The 27,988-nt window shown below is 37.4% G+C and overlaps 2 protein-coding genes and 1 long non-coding RNA gene across 10 annotated transcripts in view; 1 reads left to right on the top strand and 2 right to left on the bottom strand.

Moving 5' to 3' along the window:
* Positions 1–3: 3 nt before the first annotated feature.
* CEBPZ (CCAAT enhancer binding protein zeta) lies at positions 4–22,592 on the top strand. The gene is made up of 16 exons (XM_060652525.2): positions 4–168; positions 2,318–3,804; positions 7,131–7,362; positions 7,934–8,114; positions 9,091–9,179; positions 12,019–12,072; positions 12,642–12,744; positions 12,848–12,916; positions 14,326–14,392; positions 15,446–15,546; positions 16,373–16,430; positions 16,708–16,889; positions 17,474–17,560; positions 21,261–21,322; positions 21,526–21,607; positions 22,419–22,592. The coding sequence occupies exons 1-16, from the start codon at positions 4–6 to the stop codon at positions 22,556–22,558; spliced, it is 3,159 nt and encodes a 1,052-aa protein (XP_060508508.2). The 3' UTR covers positions 22,559–22,592.
* CEBPZOS (CEBPZ opposite strand) lies at positions 7,900–27,043 on the bottom strand. 8 transcript variants are annotated; one of them, XR_009615618.3, is made up of 6 exons: positions 25,078–26,105; positions 24,370–24,485; positions 23,269–23,313; positions 22,598–22,682; positions 8,432–8,523; positions 7,900–8,057 (listed from the first exon to the last, which is right to left on the bottom strand). XR_009615618.3 is itself a non-coding variant. In XM_081795207.1 (5 exons), exons 1-4 carry the CDS (start codon positions 25,215–25,217, stop codon positions 22,600–22,602), a joined length of 384 nt encoding a protein of 127 aa, XP_081651333.1. In that variant the 5' UTR covers positions 25,218–26,105; the 3' UTR covers positions 12,526–19,663; positions 22,598–22,599. The 8 variants fall into 8 exon arrangements, 7 of the variants coding, with proteins under 7 accessions (XP_081651333.1, XP_060508701.2, XP_060508702.2 ...); XM_081795207.1 differs by lacking the exons at positions 7,900–8,057; positions 8,432–8,523 and adding an exon at positions 12,526–19,663; XM_060652718.2 differs by lacking the exons at positions 7,900–8,057; positions 8,432–8,523; positions 25,078–26,105 and adding exons at positions 21,481–22,459; positions 26,998–27,043.
* Positions 21,481–27,988, bottom strand: part of LOC144615960 (uncharacterized) — a 426,549-nt gene continuing 420,041 nt past the window's right edge. Inside the window, exon 2 of the long non-coding RNA XR_013554772.1 lies at positions 21,481–21,920. This is a non-coding gene — a long non-coding RNA (uncharacterized LOC144615960). The remainder of the gene's footprint in view (positions 21,921–27,988) is intronic.

Raw genomic sequence — 27,988 nt, 5'->3', positions numbered from 1 at the left:
GCAATGCTGGTAATGGCGGCCGCCAGGAAGCCTTTGGAGTTCCATGCCAAGCGGCCCTGGGGCGGAGAGGAGGCAGTAGAAGATCCGGACGAGGACAGCGAAGAGGATAACGATGAAGCCGAAAATGGGTTCTCTCTGGAGGAAGTGTTACGGCTTGGAGGCACCAAGGTAATGGCCTCGGACTCAGACAAGGGGACAGAGGCGCCCGGGGTGGTCTCGCAAGTGATCCGGCGAGTGGCGTGGGAGGGTGTCCTGAACCCCGATTCCAGCTTCGAAACTGTGTTGTGCCCTTCCTGTACTTCTTTTCCACTGCTCTCTACGAGAGAAGAGTGCTTTAGAATTGAACGTGTTTACGCTGTGGCCTTTCTTAGGATGTAGGTCACTCATTTTCACTGAGTGAAACTCCTCACGGAGTACATGCACGTGTTTACTGTGCGCTCTAGAAGCCTTCTGCGCTCTTGGAATTTACACCCTAATTAAGGAAAAGAAACAGTAACCAACTTTTGAATGCATAGAACGTCGGATGCTGAGTAGTGCCACGGAGAAAAAGAAAACCAGAAAAGAAAATCAGAAAAGGGTAAAGAGTGGGAAGGGCGTAACAGTTTCACATGAGGTGATCGGGAACTCATCACGGAGATGTTTAGGCATAAAACTAGGAAAGAAAGGAGTGAGCCATGCTGCTCTCTCAACAACAAAAATGTCAAGTGTAGCTGAGGCCCAGTGAGGTAAGGAGAGAGTGTAAGAAATGAAGTAAGAGAGGTAAGAATGTAGGCCTGTCTCTGGGTTTGATGGAAAACCTTAAAAGGTTTGGAGCAAATACCTGGCAGAATTTAGCTTATGTTTTTAGTAGATGTTTGAGACTATAGCTTGGGGAGGGGGAGACATGGGGGCAGGAGAAATGCAATTTACAGGGGCAGATTGACAATTTTCCCTGTACTTGGGTTGTATTTAATTTTTGAATATATAATATTTCCGATGTTACAAAAAGGTTCTCTTAAAAAGGAGGAGTACACGGTAAAAAGTCGTCTTTCCCACTTTTATGTCCAGCCATGCAATTTCCTTTCCATTATTTTTATGTGTCTTGGATATCTTCCAAGCAAACACACAACACAGGTTCTTTTTTACACAAAAGATACCATATTGTATAATATTTTGTGTGTCTTTTTTTTCTTGCTGTCTTGAAGATTTTTCCCTATCAGTATATGCAGTTGTGTCACTGGTTTTATTGGTTTTATGCCTGCATAAATCGTTGTTTAATCTGTCTAACCAGCCATTTATTGTGGGTTGTCAACTTTTTGCTATCTTAAATAATGCTTCAGTGAATACCTTGAAAATAAATCCTTTCCCACATTGTAAGTGTTATGTATAACCTAAATTGATAGAAATGGAACTGCTGGATCGAAGGAAGTGTGTCTTGTATTTTGATTTGAAGGTAGCAAATTGCCCTCTATAGAGGTTGTGCTAGTTTGCATTTCCATCAACCATGTAGGAAAATGCCTGTTCCTCACACTCTCCCCAGCACCAGCTGTCATAATTTTATCTTTGCTCATCTGACACATTAGAAAATCGTGGTGGTTTTAAATCCTATTTTTCTTTTAATGTTTTATTCATTTTGGGGAGAGAGTGCACACAAGCAGGGTAGAGGCAGAGAGGGAGACAGGATCTGAAGCAGGCTGTGTGCTGACAGTACAGATTCATTTGACGTGGGGCTCGAATCCATGAACCGTGAAACCATGACCTGAGCCAAAGCCAGATACCCAACAAACTGAGCCACCCAGGCGCCCCATAATTTGGATTTTTCTTAATGTCAGTGAGGTTGAGCATCCTTTCATATTTTGAAAAAAATACATTTTTCTCTGTGAACCATTTGTTTATATCCTTTGCAAATCTTTCTTTTTGGTTGTCACTTCCTTAATTGACACGTAGGAACTTTTGTATTAAATATTAAGCCCAATTACTTTGATGTCAGTTGCCATTACTTTTTTCCCCATATTTGTGTTTTGACTTTTGCATGTTTTCTATGAATGACAATCATACCCATCTTTGCCTTTAAAGGCCTGCAGTTTACGTCAGATTTGGAAAGATTTTCTCTACTCTGAAATTATTTGAATTACAGTGTGCATCCTCCTATTTATGGTTTTATTTTTCACATAAATCTTTAATTCATCAAGTATTTATTTGGTTGTGGGGTGGGAGCCCAGGCAATACCATGGTAATTGAATTTAATTGCTTTTGAAGATACAGATTTCAAATTAACTTTTGAAACTTACCTAAACTGTTGGATTTGTAATTTAAACTTTCTTATGTTTTAATGCAGCAAGATTACCTTATGCTGGCTACCTTGGATGAAAATGAGGAAGTGGTGGATGGAGGCAAAAAAGGAGCAATTGATGACCTTCAGCAAGGTGAATTAGAAGCATTTATTCAAAATCTTAGTTTGGCCAAGTATGCAAAAGCTTTCTTAGTTGAAGAAGATGAACCAGCTAAAAAAGAAAATGCAAGCGAATCTAAAGTAGATAAAAAAAAGCAAAACACAGCAGAAAGTGAAAGGACATCACTCGGTAAGGTGAAGAATAAGAAGAGGCCAGAACAGCATTCTGGTGAGAACAACAGTGCCACACCAAAAGTTAAGAAAGATAAACAACAGGACGTCTTTGAATTTTGTGAGAGACAGACATTGTTGCTCAAGCCTGGAGGCAAATGGTATGATCTAGAATACAGCAACGAGTATTCTTTGGAACCCCAGCCTCGGGATGTTGTGTCTCAGTACAAAACCTTAGCTCAGAAATTGTATGAGCATGAAATCAACTTATTCAAAAATAAGACAAATAATCAAAAGGGAGCTGCTTCTACCTGGATGAAGGCAATTGTGTCATCAGGGACGCTAGGTGACAGGATGGCAGCCATGATTCTTCTTATTCAGGATGATGCTATTCACACACTGCAGTTTGTAGAAACTCTTGTGAGCCTTGTTAAAAAGAAGGGTAGCAAACAGCAGTGCCTCATGGCTTTGGATACTTTCAAAGAGTTACTGATTACAGACCTTTTGCCAGACAGTCGGAAACTACGGATTTTCAGCCAGCATCCTTTCAACAAACTGGAACAGTTGTCCAGTGGCAATAAGGACTCAAGAGATAGAAGGCTGATATTATGGTATTTTGAACACCAGCTGAAACATTTAGTGGCTGAATTTGTGCAGGTCTTAGAAACTTTAAGTCATGATTCATTAGTGGCCACTAAAACTCGAGCCCTTGTGGTAGCTCATGAACTTCTTTGCAACAAACCAGAGGAAGAAAAGGCTCTTCTTGTGCAGGTGGTAAATAAACTGGGAGATCCTCAGAACAGAATAGCCACAAAAGCCTCCCATCTGTTAGAGACCTTGCTTTCTAAACATCCAAATATGAAAGGAGTTGTATGTGGCGAAGTAGAAAGACTGCTCTTTCGCTCAAATATCAGCTCCAAAGCACAATATTATGCAATTTGCTTTTTAAATCAAATGGTCCTTTCCCATGAAGAAAGTGAATTAGCTAATAAATTAATTACTCTTTATTTTTGTTTTTTTCGGACTTGTATCAAGAAAAAAGATATTGAATCAAAAATGCTTAGTGCCCTTTTAACAGGAGTAAATAGAGCATACCCTTATGCCCAGACTGGTGATGACAAAGTGAGGGAGCAGGTTGACACGCTCTTTAAAGTGCTACATGTTGTGAATTTTAATACCAGCGTCCAGGCTTTAATGTTGCTTTTTCAAGTAATGAATTCTCAGCAGACAATATCAGATCGATATTATGCAGCATTATATAGGTAAGTACATACCATTAATGACATGATTTAGTAATAACGTGATTTAATATACAGCACCTGTGCCCCACTTTGGGGAAAAAGACTTAGAAAACTTGATTTTAGGCCACCCTCCTCAGCAACTTGCTAATCACCGACTTTGAGTAAGTCACTTAATCTTTGTTTCCTTCTTGGAAAACTTAAATGTTTTGCATACATTACTTTTTGTTTTAAGAAGTTGTTAAAATTCATAAGAATACCCTCCCCAAAGAAAGCATCCATATCCTACCACCTAATATTTCATCTTTAACATTTTGCTATATTTGTTTTAAATCTTTCAAATATTAAAAAATTAGAACTGCTGGGGCACCTGAGTAGCTCAGTCCGTTAAGTATCCTGCTCTTGGTTTGGCTCAGGTCATGATCTTGTGGTTTATTGAGATCAAGCCCCATGTCAGGCTCTGTGCTGACAGCGAGGAACCTGCTTGGGATTCTCTCTGCCCCTCCCCAGTTCACATGCATACCCTCTCTGTCTCAAAAATAAACTTTAAAAAGTAAAGGAAATTTAAAAAATTAGAACTGCAGTTAAAATTTCCCGCCACTCCCATCCTCAGCCCTATATTTCTTCCCCCTGCCCTTCACACAGCCATTTAGTAATTCATTCAACAGGAATTTTTTTTTTTTGAGTGCCATCTATATGCTGGACACATAATGTTATAAGTGCTCCAGCTATAGCACTGAACAAAATTCCTACTCCTAGAGGTGCTTACGTTTATAATGGGGAAGACAGATGCTACATAAGAAAGTCTGTTAGGAAAAAAAAAAAAGAGAAAGTCTCTTAGGAAGGGTTAGGGTTGCATTTTGGGAATTTTTTAGTTATTAGAATTAAGATTTTGTTTACTGAATTTTGCAGTTGTCCTGACACCTATTGAGGGGTGGTATTTTGAACAGTGTATAAACAAACACTTTGGAACTGTTCAAGTATACCAACAAGCTATATGTTCCTTTTTTTCTTTTTAGAGAAAAAGCGTGAGTGGGGGAGCAGGGCAGAGAGAAGGAGAGACAGAAACTTAAGGAGGCTCCACACCCAGCAGGGAGCCTGACGCATGGCTCAGTCCTGGGACCCTGGGATTAGGACCTGAGCTGAAATCAAGAGTCGGACACTTAACCGACTGAGCCATCCAGGCACCCCTATGTTCCTTTCTAATTCATTTTACTAATTTTACATACATGTATTTTATAAGAAATACAATGTGCTAATTAGTATTTTGAACTTAAGACCCAGTGCCTGGCTTTGAGTCCCAGCCATTAGTTTTCTGTATAACTTTGGACAAATTACTTAATCCTCTTTAAAACCCTGTTGGTAAACATGATTGATCCCATTTTACTGTGGCCCAGTTTGTCTGTAAAATGGAAAGGAGTGCCCCTATCCTGTAGGGTTAATTGTTCTAAAACTTCCCAAGGTTACATAGCTAAAAAATGACAGAACTGGGGCTTTATTGAGTCCATGTATATGTTAACCCATGTAATCTTCACATGTATGTTAAGTGTTTAATAATGCCTCATATACAATAAGTGCTCTGCAAGTGTTGGTTGCTATTGTTATTAGTGTTACTCACATGAATTTCTTCCTCTTTAACACCTCTCCAGTCTGTGAGGTACAGTGATTTGTGCAAAATCACACAGACATGACAAGGCCAATTGAGATGGCAAATCCTAGTCTGTGAGCTCTGGGAATTCATAATGTTGCATGGTATTGACTGCATTGGTAAACTAAAGAAAATCTAAGAGTCCTTTCCATAACTCCTAAGAGTCTACAATTTTTTTAAGTAATAAAAACTTCTTTACTTTGGAAAGAGTTCCAGGACTGAAAATGTAGAGGTTTCAGGGTCCTAGGGGTTTTTTTTGTAACTTTTGATGGTCACAAGAACCTTTTGGACAACGTTTAGAGTCTATTGGAAACATATTTTTCTAATATCCATTTACTATCTGTTTAACACAACAGTCTAATAGCTGAGGAGTACATTCTTAAATTCTTTAAATTATTGCTTGCCAGGAGCTCTCACAGATGGATCTCCTCAAAGGGCATCTAAGCCTTCTTATAGTATTTTATTTAAGCAGAATTCCCTATAAACAAAAATTCCCTAATATTATTTGAAGGATAAAGGAAACAGATGATTTCGTTTACAAAAATACGATTTATCAAAAACTTGCAGAGCATGTTCTCTGCCAAATGGTGGGGACACACCCATCTAAACTCTCAAGTGTTTTAAAAAATGAGTCATTGGGGCGCCTGGGTGGCGCAGTCGGTTAAGCGTCCGACTTCAGCCAGGTTACGATCTCGCGGTCTGTGAGTTCGAGCCCCGCGTCAGGCTCTGGGCTGATGGCTCGGAGCCTGGAGCCTGTTTCAGATTCTGTGTCTCCCTCTCTCTCTGCCCCTCCCCCGTTCATGCTCTGTCTCTCTCTGTCCCAAAAATAAATAAAAAACGTTGAAAAAAAAAAAATTTAAAAAAATGAGTCATAAAACAGATGGAAATACTGAAAATTTTAAATATGAAGAGAGAAAATTGAGTATCAAAGATTAGATAATATAGGAGATCTCAGAATATCACCAGAATTACAGAACTGACAAATGGGGAAAACTGGGTATGCAGAGCAATATGAAAATGTTTCACAAGATCAGATATTTCCATTTCTAGTATTAACGGGAAAAAGTTAATAGAAGTGCTTAGAATAAGAAGTAATACTGCACATGAGCATATACCAAGGATTGTGTTAATTCTGGATATCCTAATGTCTGGAGGACAAGAACAGTTGAAGCATCTCTAGGATTCAGCAACTAGGATAAAGAGAGAATTATAAAAGTATCATGTTCGGTTTTCTACTCTACATGTATGTTTTTCATTAGAAATATGTCGAGGCTGCCTCTGGTCCCCAGGTAGGAGGTAGTACTACAAGGATAGGAAGAGCCCTGGTCTAGTCTACTGCTTTCATAAGTCAGTTTTCATTATTTGGTTTTGGATTAGCCTTTCATGTACAGTTTTGTATCTATATAAAAATTAGGCTGTTATCCTAGAGAATGGAGAAACACTTGGAAAAGAAACCCACAAAAAGTCTTTCTCCTGTGACAACTCCCGCGCCCCCCCCCCCCCACACACACACACACCCGACACCCCCAAGATCATCATTCTTTCTGTTTTGGTCATTGACTTCCATTTTACCAGAAATGGTCTCTTGTTGTAAAATAAACAGGAAGGTTATCCCTAACTAAGATGAGGTTAGCAGCTGCCTCTGCTGCTGGTTGTGGAGGTATTTTATGAATAAATATTTGATCTTGTTTTTGTTTTATAGGAAGATGTTGGATCCAGGGTTGATGTTGTGTTCTAAGCAAGCCATGTTTCTTAATCTTGTCTACAAGTCTCTGAAAGCGGACATCGTGTTGCGCAGGGTCAAGGCTTTTGTGAAGAGGTTACTCCAAGTTACTTGCGAACAGATGCCACCATTCATATGTGGAGCTTTATATCTTGTGTCGGAGATCCTTAAAGCAAAACCAGGTTTAAGAAGCCAACTAGATGATCATCCGGTATATTTCACAACTGCTTTTTAAATCGAGTGGGTTCTGAAATATATTGGTATTTTCTTCTTTGCTTCAATAACTTAGTTCTCTGGAGCATGAACAAGTGTGAGTCCTGGATTTGGACAGACCTAGATTTTAATCCCAGGTGTACAGTTTACTAGGTGGGCATGTTGCTTGATCCTTTACTCATAATAAACTGTACTAAACTAAAATTACGTGAGGTGGTTATAGATAGTTACAGAGCTAGTAGATCTCTTAAACCTGTTTCCTTGGTTGTGAAATAGACATATCAGCACCTACTTCATAGGGTTATTTATAACACGTCAGAAATTTGAGGGTTGAATGTTTTCATGTAAAAAAAAACAAAAAAAAATCCCCAAAGTCTTCAGGGAATTGAAAACTTAATTCCTTTTACATTTAGGAAAAAGAACATGGAATCCTCTCATTATCAATTTGATTGATGGAACTTTCATGTTTCACCATTATTGCAATAAGTGGATCTTCTTCAGAACTCCCTCACTTAACTAAATACAGACTTTCAGCTGATTAATGTGCATTTATTAAAACATTGTTTTAGGAGTCTGATGAAGAGAAATTTATTGACATAGGAGATGATGAAGACACAGAACAATTCACTGATGCAGATAAAGAAACAGATATAGTAAAAAAAGCTGAGACAGAAGAAACTGTGTCTGACGGTCCTGTGGGGACAAAAAAATCAGAGTCTGCTTCTTGGGTGCACTTTGATAATTTGAAAGGTGAGTTTCTTAATCTTCAAATTTTTCTCTTGAACTTTTAAACCAGGGAATTGGATTCCCCTTTGATCTTAATAGAAATTAATAGTATACCATTTTAGAAGACCTCAGTATTTCTTTTTTTAAAGTAGAGCTTTTATAACCAGATATATTCAGGAACTTAGAACTAAATTTTTAATATAGTGAATCACTGATACGTTTATTAATAATAGTATAGATAATAGCACATTTTAAAGTAATTTAGATCTTAAAAATTAAAGCAAATACCTTTTGGAAATGCAGCCTCTTCATTTGAGGCTCTAAAAGAAAAGCACACTAACCTTGGAGATTAAGAAATGGGCCAGATCCATTTCTTCAAACTTGTCGTGGGACTCTTAGTCAAATTATTTCATCTCCCCAGACTTCAGTTTGCCTGTGAAATGTAAAAGAGAAGTATGATAGCAAGCAGGAAAGTTTTTAAAAGAATCCATCAGAAAGATGATGAGCATGTACATTGTGAAGTAGAGACATTGTGATGTGTTCTGAAAGTTCTCTTACATTTTTGATCCTGAGTTTCTGCAAGCATGAAGATAATGTAAAACTTGTTCAGAGTGAGAATTATTTTTGCACATAATTTAATAACAAATATTCAGTGCTCTTAAAGTTCTGAAAGAATTTAGACGTATTTCATCGTCAGGTTATTTGCCATTTTAACACTAATGACCTAATTGACCCAGATTTGGGTACCTTTTGCTGCCTGGTTTATTCAGTTTGCTGTTTCAAGGTAGCAAATGCTATTTTGGGTACCATAACTAATTCTCGTTGGGGCTTAGAATTTTTAATCTAGGTAGATACCTGGCTAACTAAGAATGTTGAAAATTGCAGTTACATATACACATACATATTATAGTAATTGGAGACAACATTAATGGTGATAGCTTTTAGTGAACTCTTGGGCTGGGAATAAAGCATTTGAGAAATAGTATTTTTTTGTTCTCAGGTGGCAAAAAGTTAAAGACCTATGATCCATTCAGTAGAAACCCTTTGTTCTGTGGAGCTGAAAACACAAGTCTTTGGGAACTCAAAAAGGTTAAGTAATTTTAAATTGTCTTTTAATTCAGTAGTGCTTTCTATTTGCCCTCATGGATTTAACACTTTGGAAGTTTCCATTTTTCTTGTAAATGATAGTGTTTACTTACTTAATTAGTTAATTGGCATAAGGAAGCAATTTGAAGTATGTCACCCAGCTGTAATGCTTTATAACTCATACTTCTGTGGCCTCTGCTAAACATTAAATTTACACATTTATTTATTTGTTTGTTTTAAGTTTATTTAAGAGAGCGTGCATGTGCGCACGGGAGGGGCATAGAGAGGGGAGAGAGAGAATCCCAAGCAGGCTCTGCACTGTCCGCGCAGAGCCCACTGCAGGGCTGAAACTCATGAACTGTGAGATCATGACCTAAGCTGCAATGAAGAGCCAGACGCTTAACCACCTGAGCCATCCAGGCACCCCTAAATTTACGCATTTATACGTTTCTACATTCACATGTAGAAAATCTTAAATAATGCGCATGCAAAATTAATAAATAATAAATATAACATCTTAATAATATTAATAAAAGAAATTGTGTTTTTAGCAGATTATTGCATATAAGGACTCTATATAAAGGGTGGATTTTTCTTTATGCATTAGATCTTCCTGAGAAGTTTTGTGTAGATAGAACTATTTACAAATATAGTTACTTTTTAAGTGCATTAGAGAAGGGGCACCTGGGTGGCTCCATCCATTAAGTGTCCAACTTCGGCTCAGGTCATGATCTCACAGTTTTTGAGTTCAAGCCCCGTGTCCGGCTCTGTGCTGACAGCTCAGACCCTGGAGTGTGCTTCAGATTATGTTTCCATCTCTCTCTGCCCCTCCCCTGCTCACACACTCTCTCTCTCAAAAATAAATAAATGTTAAAAAAAAGTTTTTTTAAATAAATGCGTTAGAGGAATTAATATATCCGATAAACTTTCTGTGATACCTTTGGTTAAACAAGTGCTTCATTATAGACTCCTGTGTGTCCTTCACACCTTTTCAATGAGTCTACAAGGTTACAGCTACTTTCATAGTGATACCAAGGCACATTATTTGCCTTTGTAACTGTGTTGACCATGGTACTGATATTAAAATGGATAAAACTGTTTGTGCCTTAGCACACATAGAGACAGTAGCACCATACTGCATTCATGGCCATTATATTCTTCATTACCACTTACTTTCCAAAACAAACCAAAAAAAGCCAGTATCACATAGGAATGATGAAACAGGAAAAATTAGTGATGATCTTTACCCTAGAGTACATGTCTTTTTATGTTTTCTGTGTGCATATACAGCAAGAATCCATAACACACTTGTGCATACCTAAGTAAGTATGAAGGTTTTCTCGTGTCTTAGGAAAAGTACATGTGTAGTTTGTTGTAAGCTCAACTAGTTGCTTTTTTCATGAAAGACTAGCTGACTGATAAACCGGTTATTCAGATTTGGGTATTTGGGAGACATTTTCTTGAAAGTGAATGAAGTGAATCTCTTATTTCAAGTGAAACAGCTGACAGTATTTACGTTCAGTGATAAAATTCAAGCTTTTTTTTTTTTTTTTAATGTTTATTCACTTTTGAGAGAGAGATAGTGCAGGCAGGGAGGGGCAGAGAGAGAAGGAGACACAGAAACCGAAGCAGTTTCCAGGCTCTGAGCTGTCAGCACAGAGCCCAGTGTGGGTCTCAAACTCATGAACCGCAAGATCATGACCTGAGCTGAAGTCGGACGCTTAGCTGACTGAGCCACCCAGGCACCCTAAAATTCAAGCCTTTAAGCAAAGACTAAAAGTTTAGAAATCTTCTAACCACCACCTTGAACTAGACATTTTCTCAATATGTAAAAACTTTTCTGATAAAATCAGTGGGATACCACCAGTGTAATTTTTGTGATAATGTAACCAGCATTTGGAAGAACTACATAACTCAATCAGTATTTTCCAAATGACTGATGCACAGTGTTACAAAGTCATGAATAAGAGATCTATTCAAAGTAGACTAAGTTTAAGCAGCAAGTACGAAAAGCTGATTGATAATGGTTTCAGATTCCATATTGCAACTAATCTTCAGTTTGGGTGTAGTAGCAAAGAAGAAAATCCACAATTATGTGAAAGACTATTAGTTAACCCTCCTATTTCCAACTGTGTATCTGTGTGAGGAAAGACCGTTCATATACTTCCAACTAAAAATAACATGGACTACAGAAGCATGTATGCGAATCCACTGTCTTCTATTAAGCCAGCCATTGAATAGTTTTACAAAACTGTGAAATAATTCTGCTCTTCTAATAGTTACTTATCCTGAAAAACTTACTTTTGATAAACTGTGTCATTTACGTTAATGTATAATAGGCTCATTGTTATTTTAAGTTGACTGTAAACAGTTGTTTAAAATTTTTCTGTTGTGGGGCACCTGGCTGGCTCAGTCAGAAGAGCGTGTGACTCTTGATCTCCGGGTCGAGTTTGAGCCCCCCTTTGGCTGTACAGATTATTTAAGTAAATAAAAACTTAAAATTCTTTTGCCGGTGGCTGGGTGGCTCAGTTGGTTAAGCATCTGACTCTTGGTTTCAGCTCAGGTCATGATCTCACAGTTCCAATCCCGTATCTGGCTTTCTATTAAAATTAATAAATAAACTTTAAAAAATGTTTTCTGTTGTAGTTTCTAATTAGGTAAATAACAGTAGATATATCCCACTTAAATTAAGGAAGCTCTTGAGGTCCCTGACTTTTAAATGTATAAAGTACTCCTGAGACCAAAATTTTGAGAATCATTGTTCTCTAATGTATTGGCTCAAGTTTCAGTTTTTTGGATTTACTGTAGTAAAAGTTGACTTTGCTCACATTTTTCTTTTTAGCTATCTGAGCATTTTCATCCCTCTGTGGCCCTTTTTGCAAAGACTATCCTTCAGGTAAGTCTAAAATACTACAAAGATAAGAAATAAGAATAAATAATCTACTTTTAGATAATCAATAATTGGCCATACACTGTTTTCTGTCTACCACATAGAATCATAAACATTTTCTGCTGTTGTAAAGGAGCAGTGGCTTGTCTAATACAGTGCAGCAGATAAGTCTTCCCACTCTGAGGTGAATGGAAGGAAATACAGGATATTAGAAAACTTCAGCCATTACTTAACTACATTCTGGCTTGTCTCCTGAGGAAAGAGTGCCCATTCCTTTCCCATTTGCTGTGTTTGCCACGTCAGTGTTTGGTTCCTGGTTAATAGTTAGATGACCTATAGTATTAATATCATTGGCCTATTGATAAAGTCAGCAGTGCATCATAAAGTACATATGTGTATGTATGAGTGTGTGTGTAATTCTTCAAGTAAAGAGAGATGAGACGGATATTTGAACCATCATTTATGGCATATTTGTGCCTTTGTGCATTGTGTTTTTCCTTTTTTTTTTTTTTATCTGGATGCATCTATATAACTTGAGTTAAGCTCTTAATCCTCCCACCCTCTCCGCCTTTCAGGGAAATCATATTCAGTATTCAGGGGACCCACTCCAGGATTTTACATTAATGAGATTCTTAGATCGATTTGTATACCGAAATCCAAAGCCACATAAAGGCAAAGGTATGCTTCTATTTAATTATTTGGTTTTCAGTGTTGATATTTAATAAATAAAATGAGCATACAACTAGGTTTTACATTGCACTGTCTTGATTTTACATTTCAGAAAACACAGATAGTGTTGTGATGCAGCCAAAAAGAAAACAGTTTATGAAGGATGTTCGTAGTCTTGCTGGTAAGCATCAAGCCTGGACAGTTGAAATGAACAAGTCAATAATACATAAGTTGTGTTATTCTTTCCTCCACTTCACCAGAATAAAACTGAGCACCAGAGACATTATCCATCTCTTATTCCCAAAAATGTGTATGCATTCGCGAGTTTACCACGTCTGACTGGGCTTTTTCTTTTCTTTTTTCTTTTTTTTTTTTTTTTACATTACAGAAAGTTTCAAACATATCCAGAGTAAATACACATATCGTATAATGAACCCCCTATAACTGTCACCAGCTTGAACAGTTATCAATATTTTGCCATTTCTGTATCATCTATAGCTTTATTGGTGATGACCCCCCCCCACACACACATATATAACTATCTTTCATAGTTAGATACCATCTTAAGCTCTCTAATACGGGTTCAGCAGAAAACCCACAACTGCTTTTGTCACAAAGCATCATTTTTTTTAATAGGTTTCTCCCCTTTTTTTAATGTTTATTATTTTGAAAGAGAGTGAGCATGTGCGCACGCATGCAAGAGTAGGGGAGGGAAGGGGCAGAGAGAGAATCCCCAAGCAGCAGAGCCCAACGTGGGGCTCGATCCCACAAACTGAGATCATGACCTAAGCTGAGATCAAGAGTCAGATGTTTAACCAAGTGAGCCACCCTGGCGCCCCACAAAGCATCATTTTAAACTAGTTGATAACCTTCTGTGGGTTTTGAGTACCCATCTTGTGGACCTGATTCTGTTTCTGTATTCAGATATTTCTTTATATAATAAGTCACAGCTTTTTGTTCAGAGACTAGGGTTAATTTGCACCTTATAAATCATTTAATTCCCAACTGATTTCACAAAGACCCAGAGATGTAAATGGACTTGCCCAAAGTTAATAGTTAGAATTCACCCAAATCTGCTTTTAATCAAGAGGAGTTAGAAAATTTTATTGTGAAGAGGGAAAACTAATATTCCTATAGTGCCTTGTTCTTGTTCCTTAGTTTCCGTCTTAGTATTATGTAAAATTGTGGATAATTCTGTTTACGTTTACTTCCTGTTCCAGAATGGCAGGCATTATTGTCTTTTTTCTGAGATGAAAATGTCAAGTTTAAAGTGATTAAGAGAACTCTAATTTTCTCTTGAAATTGGGATCCTAGATGCAGTTGGAGGACAATGAGAGAACCATGTTCTTTCTCTGTGATGCACTGGTGGCTGCATACTTCATTGTAGCTGACAAATAGTTTCAAATGTTGGGTCTTCTGCACTCAGACTTTTCCAGAGATTGTCCTATGCACTAGAAGATGCCTTCTGTCCATCTTCCTTAACATTTTGAGACTTTAGAGTTATAGGTATGCTGTATGTAGTCTTAAGAGCTTGAATAACATAAAAAAGGATTACTTTAATAAAATTTTTGTCTTAATCTGTTTTCGTAGTGAACAGTAAGGAATTCCTTGCAAAAGAAGAAAGCCAAATACCAGTGGATGAACTATTTTTCTACAGGTAATATACTTAATACAGTTTCATTTGGGGTATTATTAAAATTGAAATTTTTAGATTCCATAAAATGTTTCATTAACATAGGTGTGTCTTGAAAAGATTAGAAAGTAGGTTTTTTGTTGTTTTGCAAAGGGAATTTATAAATCATTCAGTTGCTAATCTTAAGATATCTAAGTGAAATATGGGGCACCTGTGTGTCTCAGTTGGCTGAACGCCTGACTCTTGATTTTGTCTTAAGCCTTGCCTCGGGCTCTGCTGATTGTCAAGTCTACTTGGGATTCTCTCCCTCTGCCCCTTTCCCCAGCTTGTGTGCATTCTGTCTCACTTGCTTTTTCTCTCTCTCAAATTAAAAAAAAAAGATACGTAAGTGAAACTTAAGAGCAAGTAAATTTGGGGGAATTTTTTATGACTCTTGACTTTATGAAACTTTTCTTATTTTTTTAATATAGTAATTGTCTTATAGGCTTTAAACCATTACCAGTCTAACATAATAAGCAACTCAGGAGTAAGTTGTCTAAAACATGGTTCTAAGCAGAATTAGCAAAATTCACTGTGCTGCTATAGAGAGAAGTCCTAAACCTACTAGTACTGTTATCATTATCTGATTGGTTAATTCCATTTGATTTGATTTTTAAAAAACATTTTGTGTGAAGAATTTTGAGGGTATGATCCCATTTGCAGAATGCCATGTTTCACTGTACCCTTGTAAGAGGATGCGTCTGACATAAAATATTGTGATTAGATATTCTCTAGAGTCACAGTTGGTCTTATTCTAACACTTAGATCATTAGTGTTGATGCTAAAACAACTTTTTACTATGCCGTTTAATTAAGATGAAGTGTTTTTATGAAATCTTTGAAATGTATTATACTTCACATCCAGAGGCTTCTATTTTAATTCAAAACTTTTTCTACAATAAATGCAAATTTTAGTCATTTATATCCAGCTGAGTTAAGTTTTTACACTTGTTTGTGTCACTGGTCATAGGTGCTTTAATTATAGTTAAATGGGCTCTTTCATAAAATTATCAAATATATAACATCTATTTTATTTTAGATACTATAAAAAGGTTGCTATTGTTAAGGAGAAACAAAAACGGAATGCAGATGAAGAAAGTATAGAAGATGTGGACGATGAGGAATTTGAAAAGATGATTGGTAATTTGTTTTTGTCAGCTCTTCAATTTGTAAGATAATCTATTTCTATTTCCTTTTAGAATATTGGAATATTAGTTGTAGTAATAATCTTAGTTTTAGATAAATCATTTAGCTAAGAATGCCATGAAAATGACAACAGAGGATTGAGAAGTACCTTGGTGGCATATGGTAGTTCACCTACACTTGCTCCAGAGAAATGTATGGGATTGTGCATGGACTGTTAATGGGAAAAATAAGTTTGTATTTACATGGTATGTATTCCTTCTTAAGGCCTAATCTCTTATAAAAGAGAAGCCATTGTTACTCTTACTAATAATCTCCTTGCACTATTCGTAGCAATAGTCTGCTGTTTCATCTGTTTTACCTTTGTGATCCACAGAACTAGAAAAATTTTAATCTATATTTAGGCTAAAACAAAAAATGGGAAATTAGAAAAGCTTACATTGAGTTTGTTTTTCTTGTGCATCGTATAGATAGAATACCATAAGCACTTAAAAACAACCACTTAAAAGGACTACAAATTGCTAAGTATTTTGATATTTACCCTCTTTCCATAAAAGAGTTGTAGAAAGAAGTTGAAATTAACTGGAATCCACTTTAGTTTGGGGATTTAATTAATTAATTAAGGTCAGTATTTAATTAAGGTCATAGGTTTATGTAGATTAATCAAACACACCAGCAGTAATCAGATTTATATCGTTTTGGTGTTTACTTGTCACAACTAACTAGCACAGTCATGACTGTGTTAATTGATTCAAATAGAAGACATAGGTCAACTTTGTTATTCCTTGCTATATCTGACAATTTGTATATTGTTCTCTGACAGACACATTTGAAGATGATAATTGTTTCACCTCTGGAAAGGATGACCTTGATTTTGCTGGGTAAAATACTTCAATTTTTTTGGTCTTTTCTTAACTTTGTTGTTTTCTCAGAATTTCCCAAATTGTCCTCAGAACAGTAAAGTACAGGACTATGATGTGTAGGAGAAGTTTATTGAAATAAGTTTGGGAAATGGATTTGTACTTTCATTTTAGACCTTTATAATACACATTAGTGTATTAAATAGAGATTCTGTGCTTATTAGCCTAGTACCCTCTGGTCACCAAAAAACACTTAGGAAAACAATGTTCTCCATTACAAGTTTTTGGTTTTCTTCAGCAACATGAAAAAGAAAAAAAAAGGTGCTAAGGAAGACCCAGAAGATGAAGATTCAGAAGGCAGTGATGATGACCTATTTGATAACTTAGATGATGATGAAGTTTCTTTAGGAAGTCTGAATGAAGAATTTACTGAAATTGATGAAGATGGAGGAACATTCATGGATGTGTCAGATGATGAAAGTAAGGGCATTTTTTAAATATGGGCCAAAAAAACATATCTTCCTTTATTCCTCAGTGTAAGCTAGTTTTTCTACTACAGTGTTCTTTTTTTTTTTTTTACATATTATCCTGTATTCAAATTAATAATGAGATCGGCCAAAAATTTAAATAGGATATATATATATCCTATATATATCCTATATATATGCATATATATATTATTTTATTTTAAGGAGCATGAGCTGGGGAAGGGGCAGAAGGGGAGAGAGAGAGAGAAAGAAATACGAATCCCAACCAAGCTCCATGCTCAGCGCAGAGCCCGATGCAGAGCTTGATCCCACCACCCTGGGATCATGACCTGTGCCAGAATCAGGAATTAGACACCCAACCTACTGAGTCACCCAGGTGTTTGGGCTTTTATTTTAATCAGCACTTAAGCTGTCTCTTCAATACCTGTTGAGCTGTTACGTTCCCCCTTTTAAATTTTAGAGTAGTAATTATTTCTAAAAGTCAAAATAATCATTTTTCTTAGCCCAGTGGCAGTTCTGTTTTTTAAATTGCTTAATAGCATGGTGTTGTTTTTTGTTTTGGGTTTTTTGAAATAGAAGTTGATGACGTCAGCTCCAAAATCAATACAAAGAGAAGCAAAAGGAAAGGTGCAAATGATTTGGACTTTGCTGGATCATTTCAAGGTAAGGAATGCATTTACTCTCTTTTAAACCTAAACAGTGGTTATGGGAAAGTTACCACTCATTATTATTTTGGGAAACTTCTTAATTGGTTAGTACAATGTAGTTTTTGTTTTTATAATGGATAATAACAGTTTTCTCTATTTTTAATATGTGAAAGTTGTTTGCCACATATGCCTTCAGTTTTTTCTTCATAACTTTTTTCTTATTTAAATCTCTCGATCATCTATAAAGTATATCATAACAGATTATGCCTTTTAATGTTAACACTTGTAAAGTGGTAGTAAGAGAAAAAGGTACTGTATCAGGTGACAAGTTTAACTTTTTAATAAACATATAGAAAGCAAGGGGCTCCTGGGTGGCTCAGTGGGTTAAGCATCTGACTTCAGCTCAGGTCATGATCTCACAGTTTGTGTGTTCAAGCCCCACATCAGGCTCTGTGCTGACAGCTCAGAGCCTGGAGCCCATTTCACATTCTGTGTCTCCTCTCTGCCCCTCCCCTGCTTGTGCGCTCTCACTCTCTCTCTCTCTCAAAACTAAATAAACATTAAAAAATTTTTTGTAATGTAGAAAGCATTATATTTTATTCCTGAGATCTGTGATAAATTCATAGGCTTACTTTTTTTCTATGCTTTGCTTCTAATGTCTCGTTTCTGCTGACTAATAAATACTGATAACGAATAAAAATAGATTTGCAAAGTTAAAAATAATTAAAATGCTTGACAACATTTCTTTTAAAATGAAATGTTAAAATATTTTGGACATTAAATATTTTTGCTAATAAGTATCAAAAATAATAACTATATTTTGGTAGTAGTCTCTCAGACATTTATACCTGCAAAACTTTTATAAGCCCTTTCAAGTACTGACAACCATAGTCCTCTTAATTAGATTGACTTACCTGATATGTAAATGATAACATTATCTTTCAGATTTTGTCATCGCTGAGTGATATAAGGTCACAATTTAATACTAGCCTGTGCTCAAATATAAGACAGCTTTCCCCAAAATCATCTCCAAAAAGAAACGTTGGGGCTCCTGGCTGTCTCAGTCAGCAGAGCATGCAACTTGGAGTTCTAAATTTAAGCCCCATGTTGGGTGTACAGATTACTTAAAATTACGAAAACGGCACCTGGGTGGCTCAGTCGGCTAAGCATGCAACTGTTTTGGCTTAGGTCATCATCTCACAGCATTCCTGAGTTCAAGCTCCATGTCAGGCTCTGCACTGAGTACAGAGCATGCTTGGGATCTCTCTCTCTCTCTCCACCCCTCCCCCATGTGCTCTCTCAAATAAGTAAACTTAAAAATGTTGCTTTATCTTAAGTCCTACTGAGACTTTCATTAAAAGATGCTCTCTCAGTGACCTTACTATTATTTCTGAAGACCAGAGCCTGAAAGATGTTAGATCTCAGCTGACAATAGTTTTGAATTAAAAGATACCTGACATAATTGATTAAAACAAAAGAAGGCAAAGGAATTTCAAACATTGATAAATTGCAGAGGGAGAGGTGGGTGGTATTCACCCTATATTTGCAAATGTTGGATATCCTTAAGGATAAACAAACCTTAAGGCAACTTTAAGAGGGCAGTAACAGGGCTCACCAGTTGAAGTTATAGATATATACATATAAGGTGAGTGAAAACCAAAAACGCGTTTCCAGGTGCTATACACAAATGGGAATTTTAGCTAAAGAGAAAATACTCAATAACAGTATCCCATTTAAGGATACACAAAATTTGAGATGAAATGCTGTAGAAGCTATTTTATCAAAAGTGGCTTTGGTATCAATGCACAGACTTCACATGATTGTTAGTAGCACCATTATTATTAACTGCCAAAAAGTGGGAACAGTTTAAATGTCTGTTGACTAAAGAATAGATAATGGAATATTATTCAGCAATAAAATGGTATTAAGTACTGATCTGTTACATGTTATAACATGGATGAGCTTCAGAAATACTACGCTAAGTGAAAGTAGCCAAATAGAGAATACCACATAATGATCCCACTTACATGAAATAACCAGAAAAGGCAAAAGCCTTCTTGGGAAGAGGGCACATGACTGCAGATGGGCACCAGGATCTTCTGGAGTTGATGGAGTTGTCCTAAAATTGCATTGTGATGACGTTGAACAACTCTGTAAATTTACTAAAACATACTGAATTACACACTTAAAAACAGCTGAGTTTTATTATGAATTTTATTCCCTAATAAAGCTATTTTAAAAACTGGCCCACTATGGGGTGTCTGACTCTTGATTTTGCCTCAGGTCATGATCTCATGGTACATGGGATCAAGCCCCATGTCAGGTTCTGCGCTGACAGTGTGGAGCCTAATTGGGATTCTCTCTCTCTCCTCTCTCTCTGCCCCTCCCCCACTCACACATGCATACTCTCTCTCAACAAATAAAAGTAAATAAAAATCAAAAAAAGGGTTTTTTAATGTTTGTTTATTTTTGAGAGGGAGAGAGAGACAGAATGTGAATGGGGGAGGGGCAGAGAGAGGGAGACAGGATCTGAAGCAGACTCCAGGCTCTGAGCTGTCAGCACAGATCCTGACCTGGGGCTTGAACTCACGAACTGCGATCATGACCTGAGCCAAAGTTGGATGCTTAGCCAACTGAGTCACCCAGGTGCCCCATAGTGAATAAAAATTTTTAAAAAATGGCTCTACTAGATGCAAAGAATTTAAGTAATATTGTTTCAGAAAAAGTGAAAATGGATAAAAACAGTATTTGTAGTTAAAATCACATTATCTAAAATATATTAACTAGAAATACTGTTTTTATCCATTTTCACTTTTTCTGAAACAATATTACTCAAATTCTTTGCATCTAGTAGAGCCGTTTTTTAAAAATTTTTATTAGTGTATGAATTAAAATTTAATGAATATTAGAAATAGATGTTCTAGTTTTTTATTTTGAAAAGTTTATGTTCAGAACCTGGGTGGCTCAGTCAGTTAAGCGTCCAATTCTTGATTTCAGCCTAGGTCATGATCTCGCATTCATGAGTTCAAGTCCTGCGTCATGCTCTGTGCTGGTAACGCAGAGCCTGCTTGGGATTCTCTGTGCCCCTCCCCCTCTCTTGCCCAATGTCTCTCAAAATAAATAAACAAACTTAAAAAAAAGTTTATATTCACAATTATAAGTTGAGTGTTATTTTTTCTAAGGAGAACCATTTTGAGAAGTGTAAACAAAAATTTCATTTACAACATAATATACCTTCCATCACTTTCTTCACTGTTAGTCCAAAGAATAAAACCTCTGACTTAATGAGAATTTACAGTTTGCCTTAAATATTCCAAAATTCATCCATGTCACCCTTAGAATTAATCTTGCCTGATACTATGAAATTAGGTAAACCTTGATCAGTGGCCAAATAGGAAAGGCAGTCAAGACACTATTTGTCATCTAAACAATTTTATTAGGATACGATTTTAAAAGTACTATATACTAACTCTTAAATAAAATATATTTATTTTAAAATGCTAGCTACTTAATGGTGCTATGAGGAAACTGTAATTCTGTATTTTAACCCAAATACAACTTTTTTACAACAAAACTATGTTGAAAGATTGTTGAATCACTGTTGTATACTTGAAATTAATGTAACGTGTGCCCACTATACTTCAATTTAAAAATGTTGTATTTTTCCAAAATTAATGGATTTACAATTTAATAGTCTACACTTACACTTTTTTTAGGACCAAGGAAAAAAAAGAAAGGAAATTTCAATGACTCCAGCCTATTTGTATCAGCTGAAGAGGTAAGGTTAAAATACTGCTTCAGGATGTTAGCTACTCTGGGGGTAACTAGCTGGCTCAGTTGGTAGAGTACAGGACTCTTGATCTAAGGGTTGTGAGTTCAAGCCCCACGTTGGGTGGAGAGATTAAAAAATAAGATCTTTAAAAAAAAAGCTAGCTATTCTACACTGCTTTGAGTTTTCTAATAAATGTATCTCTTTTTAAGTTTGGCCACCTACTGGATGAAAATATGGGATCCAAGTTTGATAACATTGGCATGAATGCCATGGCTAACAAAGACAATGCAAGTAAGTAACTTGAATTTTTATGGAGGTTTTTAAGTAGCCTTAACTTACAACTTCCGAAGACGTAAGTATTTTTAGACAACCTTTTTTAGTAAGGATAAATAAAATGGTTCCTTACAACCCTGAAGGAATGGCTTTTTTCATCAGTGTCTGGGGAGCATGTAGGATTAAAAAGCATTTAGACTACAGCAGTAAAGATTGTAGTTACGTTTGGGTCGCCTGGGTGATGCAGTCAGTTAGGCATCCAACTCTTCATTTCGGCTCAGGTCACGATCCCATGATTTGTGGTCATGATCCCATGGTTTGTGGGATCAGGCTCTGCACTGACAGTGCGGAGCCTGCTTGGGATTCTGTCTCTCCTTCTCTCTGCCCCTCCCCGACTTGTGTAATCTGTCTCCCTCTCTCTCTCAAAATAAATATAATAAACATTTTTTAATAAAGACTGTAGTTACTTTAAACTGTTTAATTCTTTTAGAGAGGCAGTTTTTATATATTGTGAGTATGCTTAGTAGCTTTATTAAGTACTTTATAGACATTATTTCTGATATTGTTACTGGCTTCTGTTCTTTTGCCAATAAAAGCGTTCAGGGGAAATAAAATCTTTAGGGTATTTGTTCCTTTGTTGACCTAGTCTTTTATTTGTTAAACAGTAATCTTTAACAATAAATGCAGAAGGAAAGCAACAAACAAGAGCAGGGGATTTGCATAGTGGATGGGAAATGACTAAGCCATAGCAGACCAGAAGTTCCTGTTTTGTTCTGTGGGGCCAGGAGTCTACAACATGGTGTGTTCATCTTTCTTCTTTCCCACAAAGGTCTCAAACAGCTTAGATGGGAGGCTGAACGTGATGACTGGCTACACAACAGAGATGTAAAAAGTATCATCAAGAAAAAGAAAAATTTCAAAAAGAAGAGGCCAAAAACCACTCAGAAAATTAAAAAGCAAAGAAATTGATTGTTTTCTAAATAAACTATAAGTTAAAATTGTACTTACTCTTAATTTTTGCTATTCAGCCATTTTTCTTGATCTTGCTCTCTGACTCCATACATTCCAGACTGTTCAATAGATTTGTAATAAACTATAAATAAAGACAGCTGTCATTTATAAAATCATGTAAAAGTGTCAAAATTAAACTATATTGAAAGAAATCAAACCTCTTTTCCTTATTTCTTAATAGTAAAGTAAAAAAGACAGTAGGATACGTATTTCACTTACAAGCCCTCTAGCATCTGTACTGTTATAATAAGCACTATTTATTAAGCATTACTTTATAGCAGATACTGCGCTAAGTGATTACACAATGTCATCTTGTTTAATCCTTACAACAGTTCATAAAGATGGCCATTATTATCACTACTGTATGGAGAAACAGCTCCCAAGAAATTAGCAAACCAGAGGTCACTCAAGTTTTAGGTAGTGATTTGATTACATCACCACCTCAGATAGGTTTCATTCCAAAGTCTACATTTTTAACCACTGGCTAACTACTGTCATCTCCAAATGAGAATTTTCTCCGCCCTGTGTTCTCAGAGGAGCTAAAATAGGGATAGGCAGTAATTCTTGGAAATTGACACCACAAAATTAAAGTCTTAACCATTAATTGGTCATTTAAAAAATTACTTAAAGGGTACCTGAAAAAGTTTTTGTATACTCTTAAAACATACCTTCCAAGATGAAGGGGAATTTTTTGCTCATTGTTTGCCTGAAATCTGATGGAGAAAAAGTGTTAAATATTAAAGCATAGAGTCCATAATTAGTGCTAGCTTTAGGGTTTATGAGATAATCTGTGTTAAGGTCCTTCTGGCAATCAGGAACTATATCCTTTTGGACAGGGTGTAAGTTGTACTTGCCTTACATGTTGCCTCCCATAGTTCCTTTTGGAGTTTTTCAAATTTGGCTTGTATACATGATGTAATTTATTTAGAAAAGGGATAAAAAGCAACTTTTCAATGTTAATGTGTAGCTATGACGTTTGAGATAAAAAACTGAGTAGACGTATTTCTAATTCCATAGTAAGGCAAAATGGAATCCATAAAAACAATTCATTGTTCGATGGATTCTATTTTACCCTCTTAATATAATTAGAAACTTTAATTTGCTCTTAAATTCCATGTCGATGTTTTCTTTTACACCCTTACTTGAAAAGTGTAGAGATCGAATAGCATCCAGAACACAGTGTTGCACTAAAACACTTTAAGAAGACACATGATAAGTTTCAAAGATGGCCACCACCCAGGACTACTATTATCTGCTTTAGGAAAAGAAAGCACCACTTAATAATTCAAAAAGTTGAGGACTCTACAATTTCCCCCCACAAAATGTCAAGCACTTTCAGTGATAGCCGGTGGCATGGGAAAGGTTTTTAGTGTCCAATATTGACACACAGGAAGAACTCAGATATGATAGCCTTTGAGAGTGGTTATTTGATGATTCAGCTATGCCACCACTACTCTACCAGATGATGAGGTATAATTGGCAGGCTGAATTTCTTCCACCCATGTTCCCAAACTAAGCCAGACCAAAAATACTTGCTCTATGCCCCCGACTAGTAAAATCCATAGAAGTGTGAAACATTCTCTTTCATCTACAAACAACATTTAGGAAGAAGAGTCATTAGGTCCATAATTAACACCAAGTTTTCCTCTTATACCCAAAAAAATGCCCAATACCTGGAAGAAGCAATTTCTCTAAAACTGTTTAGCACCTAAATGCATTAATAGACTGTACACCCCTCTAGAAAACATTAACTTCTGAATTAGAATTACCTTGACTTGTGTTCATCTTATTAAACAAAAAATACGCTCCAAAAACGCCCACAAGTTCAACTACTAAAACTCCTTTAAAGATCTTCTTTGCCAGTGGTTCCATAGTGCGGGCCATCCTAAGTTTAACAATAACAACATGTAAACCTGAGTGAACACATACAAACTTAATACCACTTCCATAAAAATAATTCATTCCCAGTTTGAATGATGTATACTGTATACTTATTTGTATTAGATGTCCCACATTCCTAGTTTTCAATCTCCACCCCTAAGGGGCACAATGAACCAAAGATACCATTGGATAAAGCACGGGCAGGAGATAAAACTGAAAAAAGCACTGTAAAAAGAACTAACAATTTATGGAACTAAGATTTTTAATTACCTAAGAATATAGAATGTTGAGAGAGAGGGTAAATCCTTTCTTTTTAACCAAAAAAATATTAAGATGATCTAAATGGGCAGCATATGTGAAAGCCCTTTGTAAGTACCCTACAAAAGTAAGGCTATTCTGTAAGTGGTTGTACATGTTTCATAGCTGGAGGTTTTCATTTATTTATACAGCATATAGTGAACTAGGTGCCACAGCCCAAGCATTTCAAAGTTGAGCAACAAATCAACTTGTTCTGGGGAGGTGCTATTCTAACAGTACTTTCAAACTAAGTACATCACCCACAAGGCTTCTTAAAAATGCACATTCCTGGGCCTCACCCTGCAGTTCCCGAGTTCCCAGCTTTCTGATTCAGCAAGTTGAGGGTTAGCATCCCAGTAAGGTGCCTATGTGCATGCAACTCCAATGACTTGTATACAAGAGGCCCCTGTACCACATTAGGAAAACTGATCACCACCATCCAGTAAGTGGCAACCTAGACTTCAGATCTTGATTCGCTTCAATTAAAATAAAAGCCAATCAAAAAGGGTTTGAGTCTTCATTCTCTTTCTCTAATGTAAAAGCTAAACAAGGGAAAGGGGCTATATAAGTCAAGAAAATAACATATGACTCTTACTGAGTGTATGAAACATAAACTCAAGTTATTACTCTGCCTCCCTAGAACCCCAACAACAGGAGAAACCAGTCGTTTTTAATCTTAGGATTTTGATATCGTCAATGTATGCTGTGTCATACTGTTTGTTCTCTAACATCCGTGCAGAGATGGTAAGCTCTGTGATACTCTACAGTCCCAGCTCTCTGCTCACGGTCATGCGTTTGCACCATTTCCTTTTGACTCCTTTTTATAATGCCTGAGACGGGGTAATTAACTACCCTACTTTGTGGGATTATCCGATTAATCTCTTTACCACCAAAATTCCTTTCCCTCATTTTGATAATATGATCACCCTGGGGACTAAAAGATTAAAACTATTGTTCGTATCTTTAAAAACCGAAGCAGAGGAAGTTAATAAAGAACTTGCATGTAACCAACAGGCAGCTGAGTGGGTGGGAATGGAGAACTGTTTTGTTTACAATGCTGTACCTGACACCAAGTAAGTCATGATTGGTACAGGGACCTCTCGTGGGATAAGTTTTAATGTTCAACGGGTGAAAAAAAAAAATATTCTTTTAACTTAAAAATAAAGCCTGACTGCAGCCATAACCACAGTGTAAGGAATCCAAATAAAATCTGGTTTTGTTCTGTTGGGAGGTGAGGTTAAGGGTTCAAAACATAAAGTACAAGTAACACTGTATAATTCAGTGTTTACCTTTTTGAAAAATATATACACACATTTTACATTACAAGTCCCTCGACTTCAGTAAAGGTGTTTATAACGACTGATAAAGCCTAGTTAACAAAGACCACCAAAGGCATACCTGTCCACGACGAAGTTAGGTTACTAACTAGCAGAGGAGGAACAAGATTAGACAAGATTTTGGAGAAGGACAGAACTTAGGCGAAGTTTAAAAGAAAGCAGTCCCCGAATGGGCTCGAAGGAAAGCAGGGCTGTGCGTCATGGGGGTTCACAAAGCACCCGGCTGAGAAGCTGATTCAGGGTGCACAAGCTTAAACGTGCAAATGTTGCGTCTGAAAACGCCTCATCCGTCCACTACAGCTGGAAACCGACACGGCTCAGCATCTGCAGGCAACACGATTTATCACACAGCAAGGTCTCTCACACGCACGCTAGATGTTGGGAGAGCAAGGTTTCTCAGCTACGTCCCTGGATTTGATTAGCTAAAGCACTTTGTCCAGATTCCCACGGTCAAGAACCAAGGAACCAGCGAGGCCTCCGGGAGCTGCCTCAGGCTGGCTACCCATGATCCTCAGGCCCTCGCGCGGCCCCCAGGCCCCCGGGTCTCCGGTGTATCTCGGCGGCCCCCCGCGCTCTCCCGCCTGCCCGGGCTCCCCGGACGCTCCCGCCCGGCCTGCAGCTGACTCCCGCGGGCATCATCGCAGGCTGCACTGCCCGCTCACGGGGCCAAGGTCGCCGAGCGACCCGGAAACACTCGGTCCTCTCCCGCGACTCTCCCGCTTAATGGATGGATATAGCGACACCCAACTTTCCTCCGTATGAACCCAGAACTTTAGCGCGCACCCACCCCCACCTCCTACCCCGCCAAAGAAAACCTGCCCGGCTCAGCTTTCCGAGGATCAAGAGTCAGGACTCTCAACTAGAGTCAGCCCTCGCTCTTACCTGAGGCGCTTACTGCGGACTGCGCATGCGCGAGTGTTGCCAAAGCCCCGCCCCTCCCGGCGTTGGCCCCGCCCCGCCCCGTGATTACTTTTTATTGCGCTCCTTTAAAAAAAAATTTTTTTTTTTTACATTTATTTATTTTTAAGAAACAGAGTGAGACAAAGCGCGAGCGGGGGAGGGGCAGAGAGAGAAGGAGACACAGAATCCGAAGCAGGCTCCAGGCTCTGAGCAAGCGGTCAGCACAGAGCCTGATGCGGGCCTCAAACACACGAACTGTGAGACTGTGACCTGAGCCCAAGTCGGACGCTCAACCGACTGAGCCACCCAGGCGCCCCTATTATGCTCCTTTTATTTTTTTAAGTTTTATTTATTTTTAAGTTTTAAGTTTTAAGTTTTATTTATTTCAATAATTTCAACACGTGTGGAGCTGGAATTCACGACCCCTAGATCAAGGAACGCATGTTCTTCCGACGGAGCCAGCCAAGTGCCCCGTTGTTGTGCTTTCCTTACAGAAAGTAGATCCTGACTGCCGCCTATGTACGTTAATTTATTTAATCCTCAGAAAAACCCTATGTCATACTAGGTGGTATGAGTATCTCATTTTACAGAGAAGGCGGGAGTTTTACCCTGCCCACAAGCACAGAGTTAACAAGAGTTAAAATTGGATTTGAACTCGGGGCACTGGAAAACCTGTGCTCAATTATTTTTCTACACTCTGCAACCCAAAGTGTGATAGAATCAGCAACCTGGGAGCTTCTTAGAAATGCAGACCTAGGGGGGCACCTGGCTGGCACAGTCCGGTAGAGCAAGCAACTCAGAGACATGAGCTTGAGCCCCATGCTGGTCATGGAGGCTACTTAAAAAACAAAACAAAGTTGTAGGAAATGCAGACCTACTGAATCAGAATCTGCATTTTAGCCAGATCCCTAGACAATTCGCTTGTAAATTGAATTTTGAGATGCACTGCCTATACTACCCAAAAGGAAGAGAA

The sequence above is a fragment of the Panthera onca genome, chromosome A3, assembly GCF_046562875.1.
Source record: "Panthera onca isolate mPanOnc1 chromosome A3, mPanOnc1 haplotype 2, whole genome shotgun sequence".
NCBI classification, from domain to species: Eukaryota; Metazoa; Chordata; class Mammalia; order Carnivora; family Felidae; genus Panthera; species Panthera onca.
The sequence above is the reverse complement of the archived record's forward strand: the minus strand, read 5'-3'. Positions and strand labels throughout refer to the sequence as shown.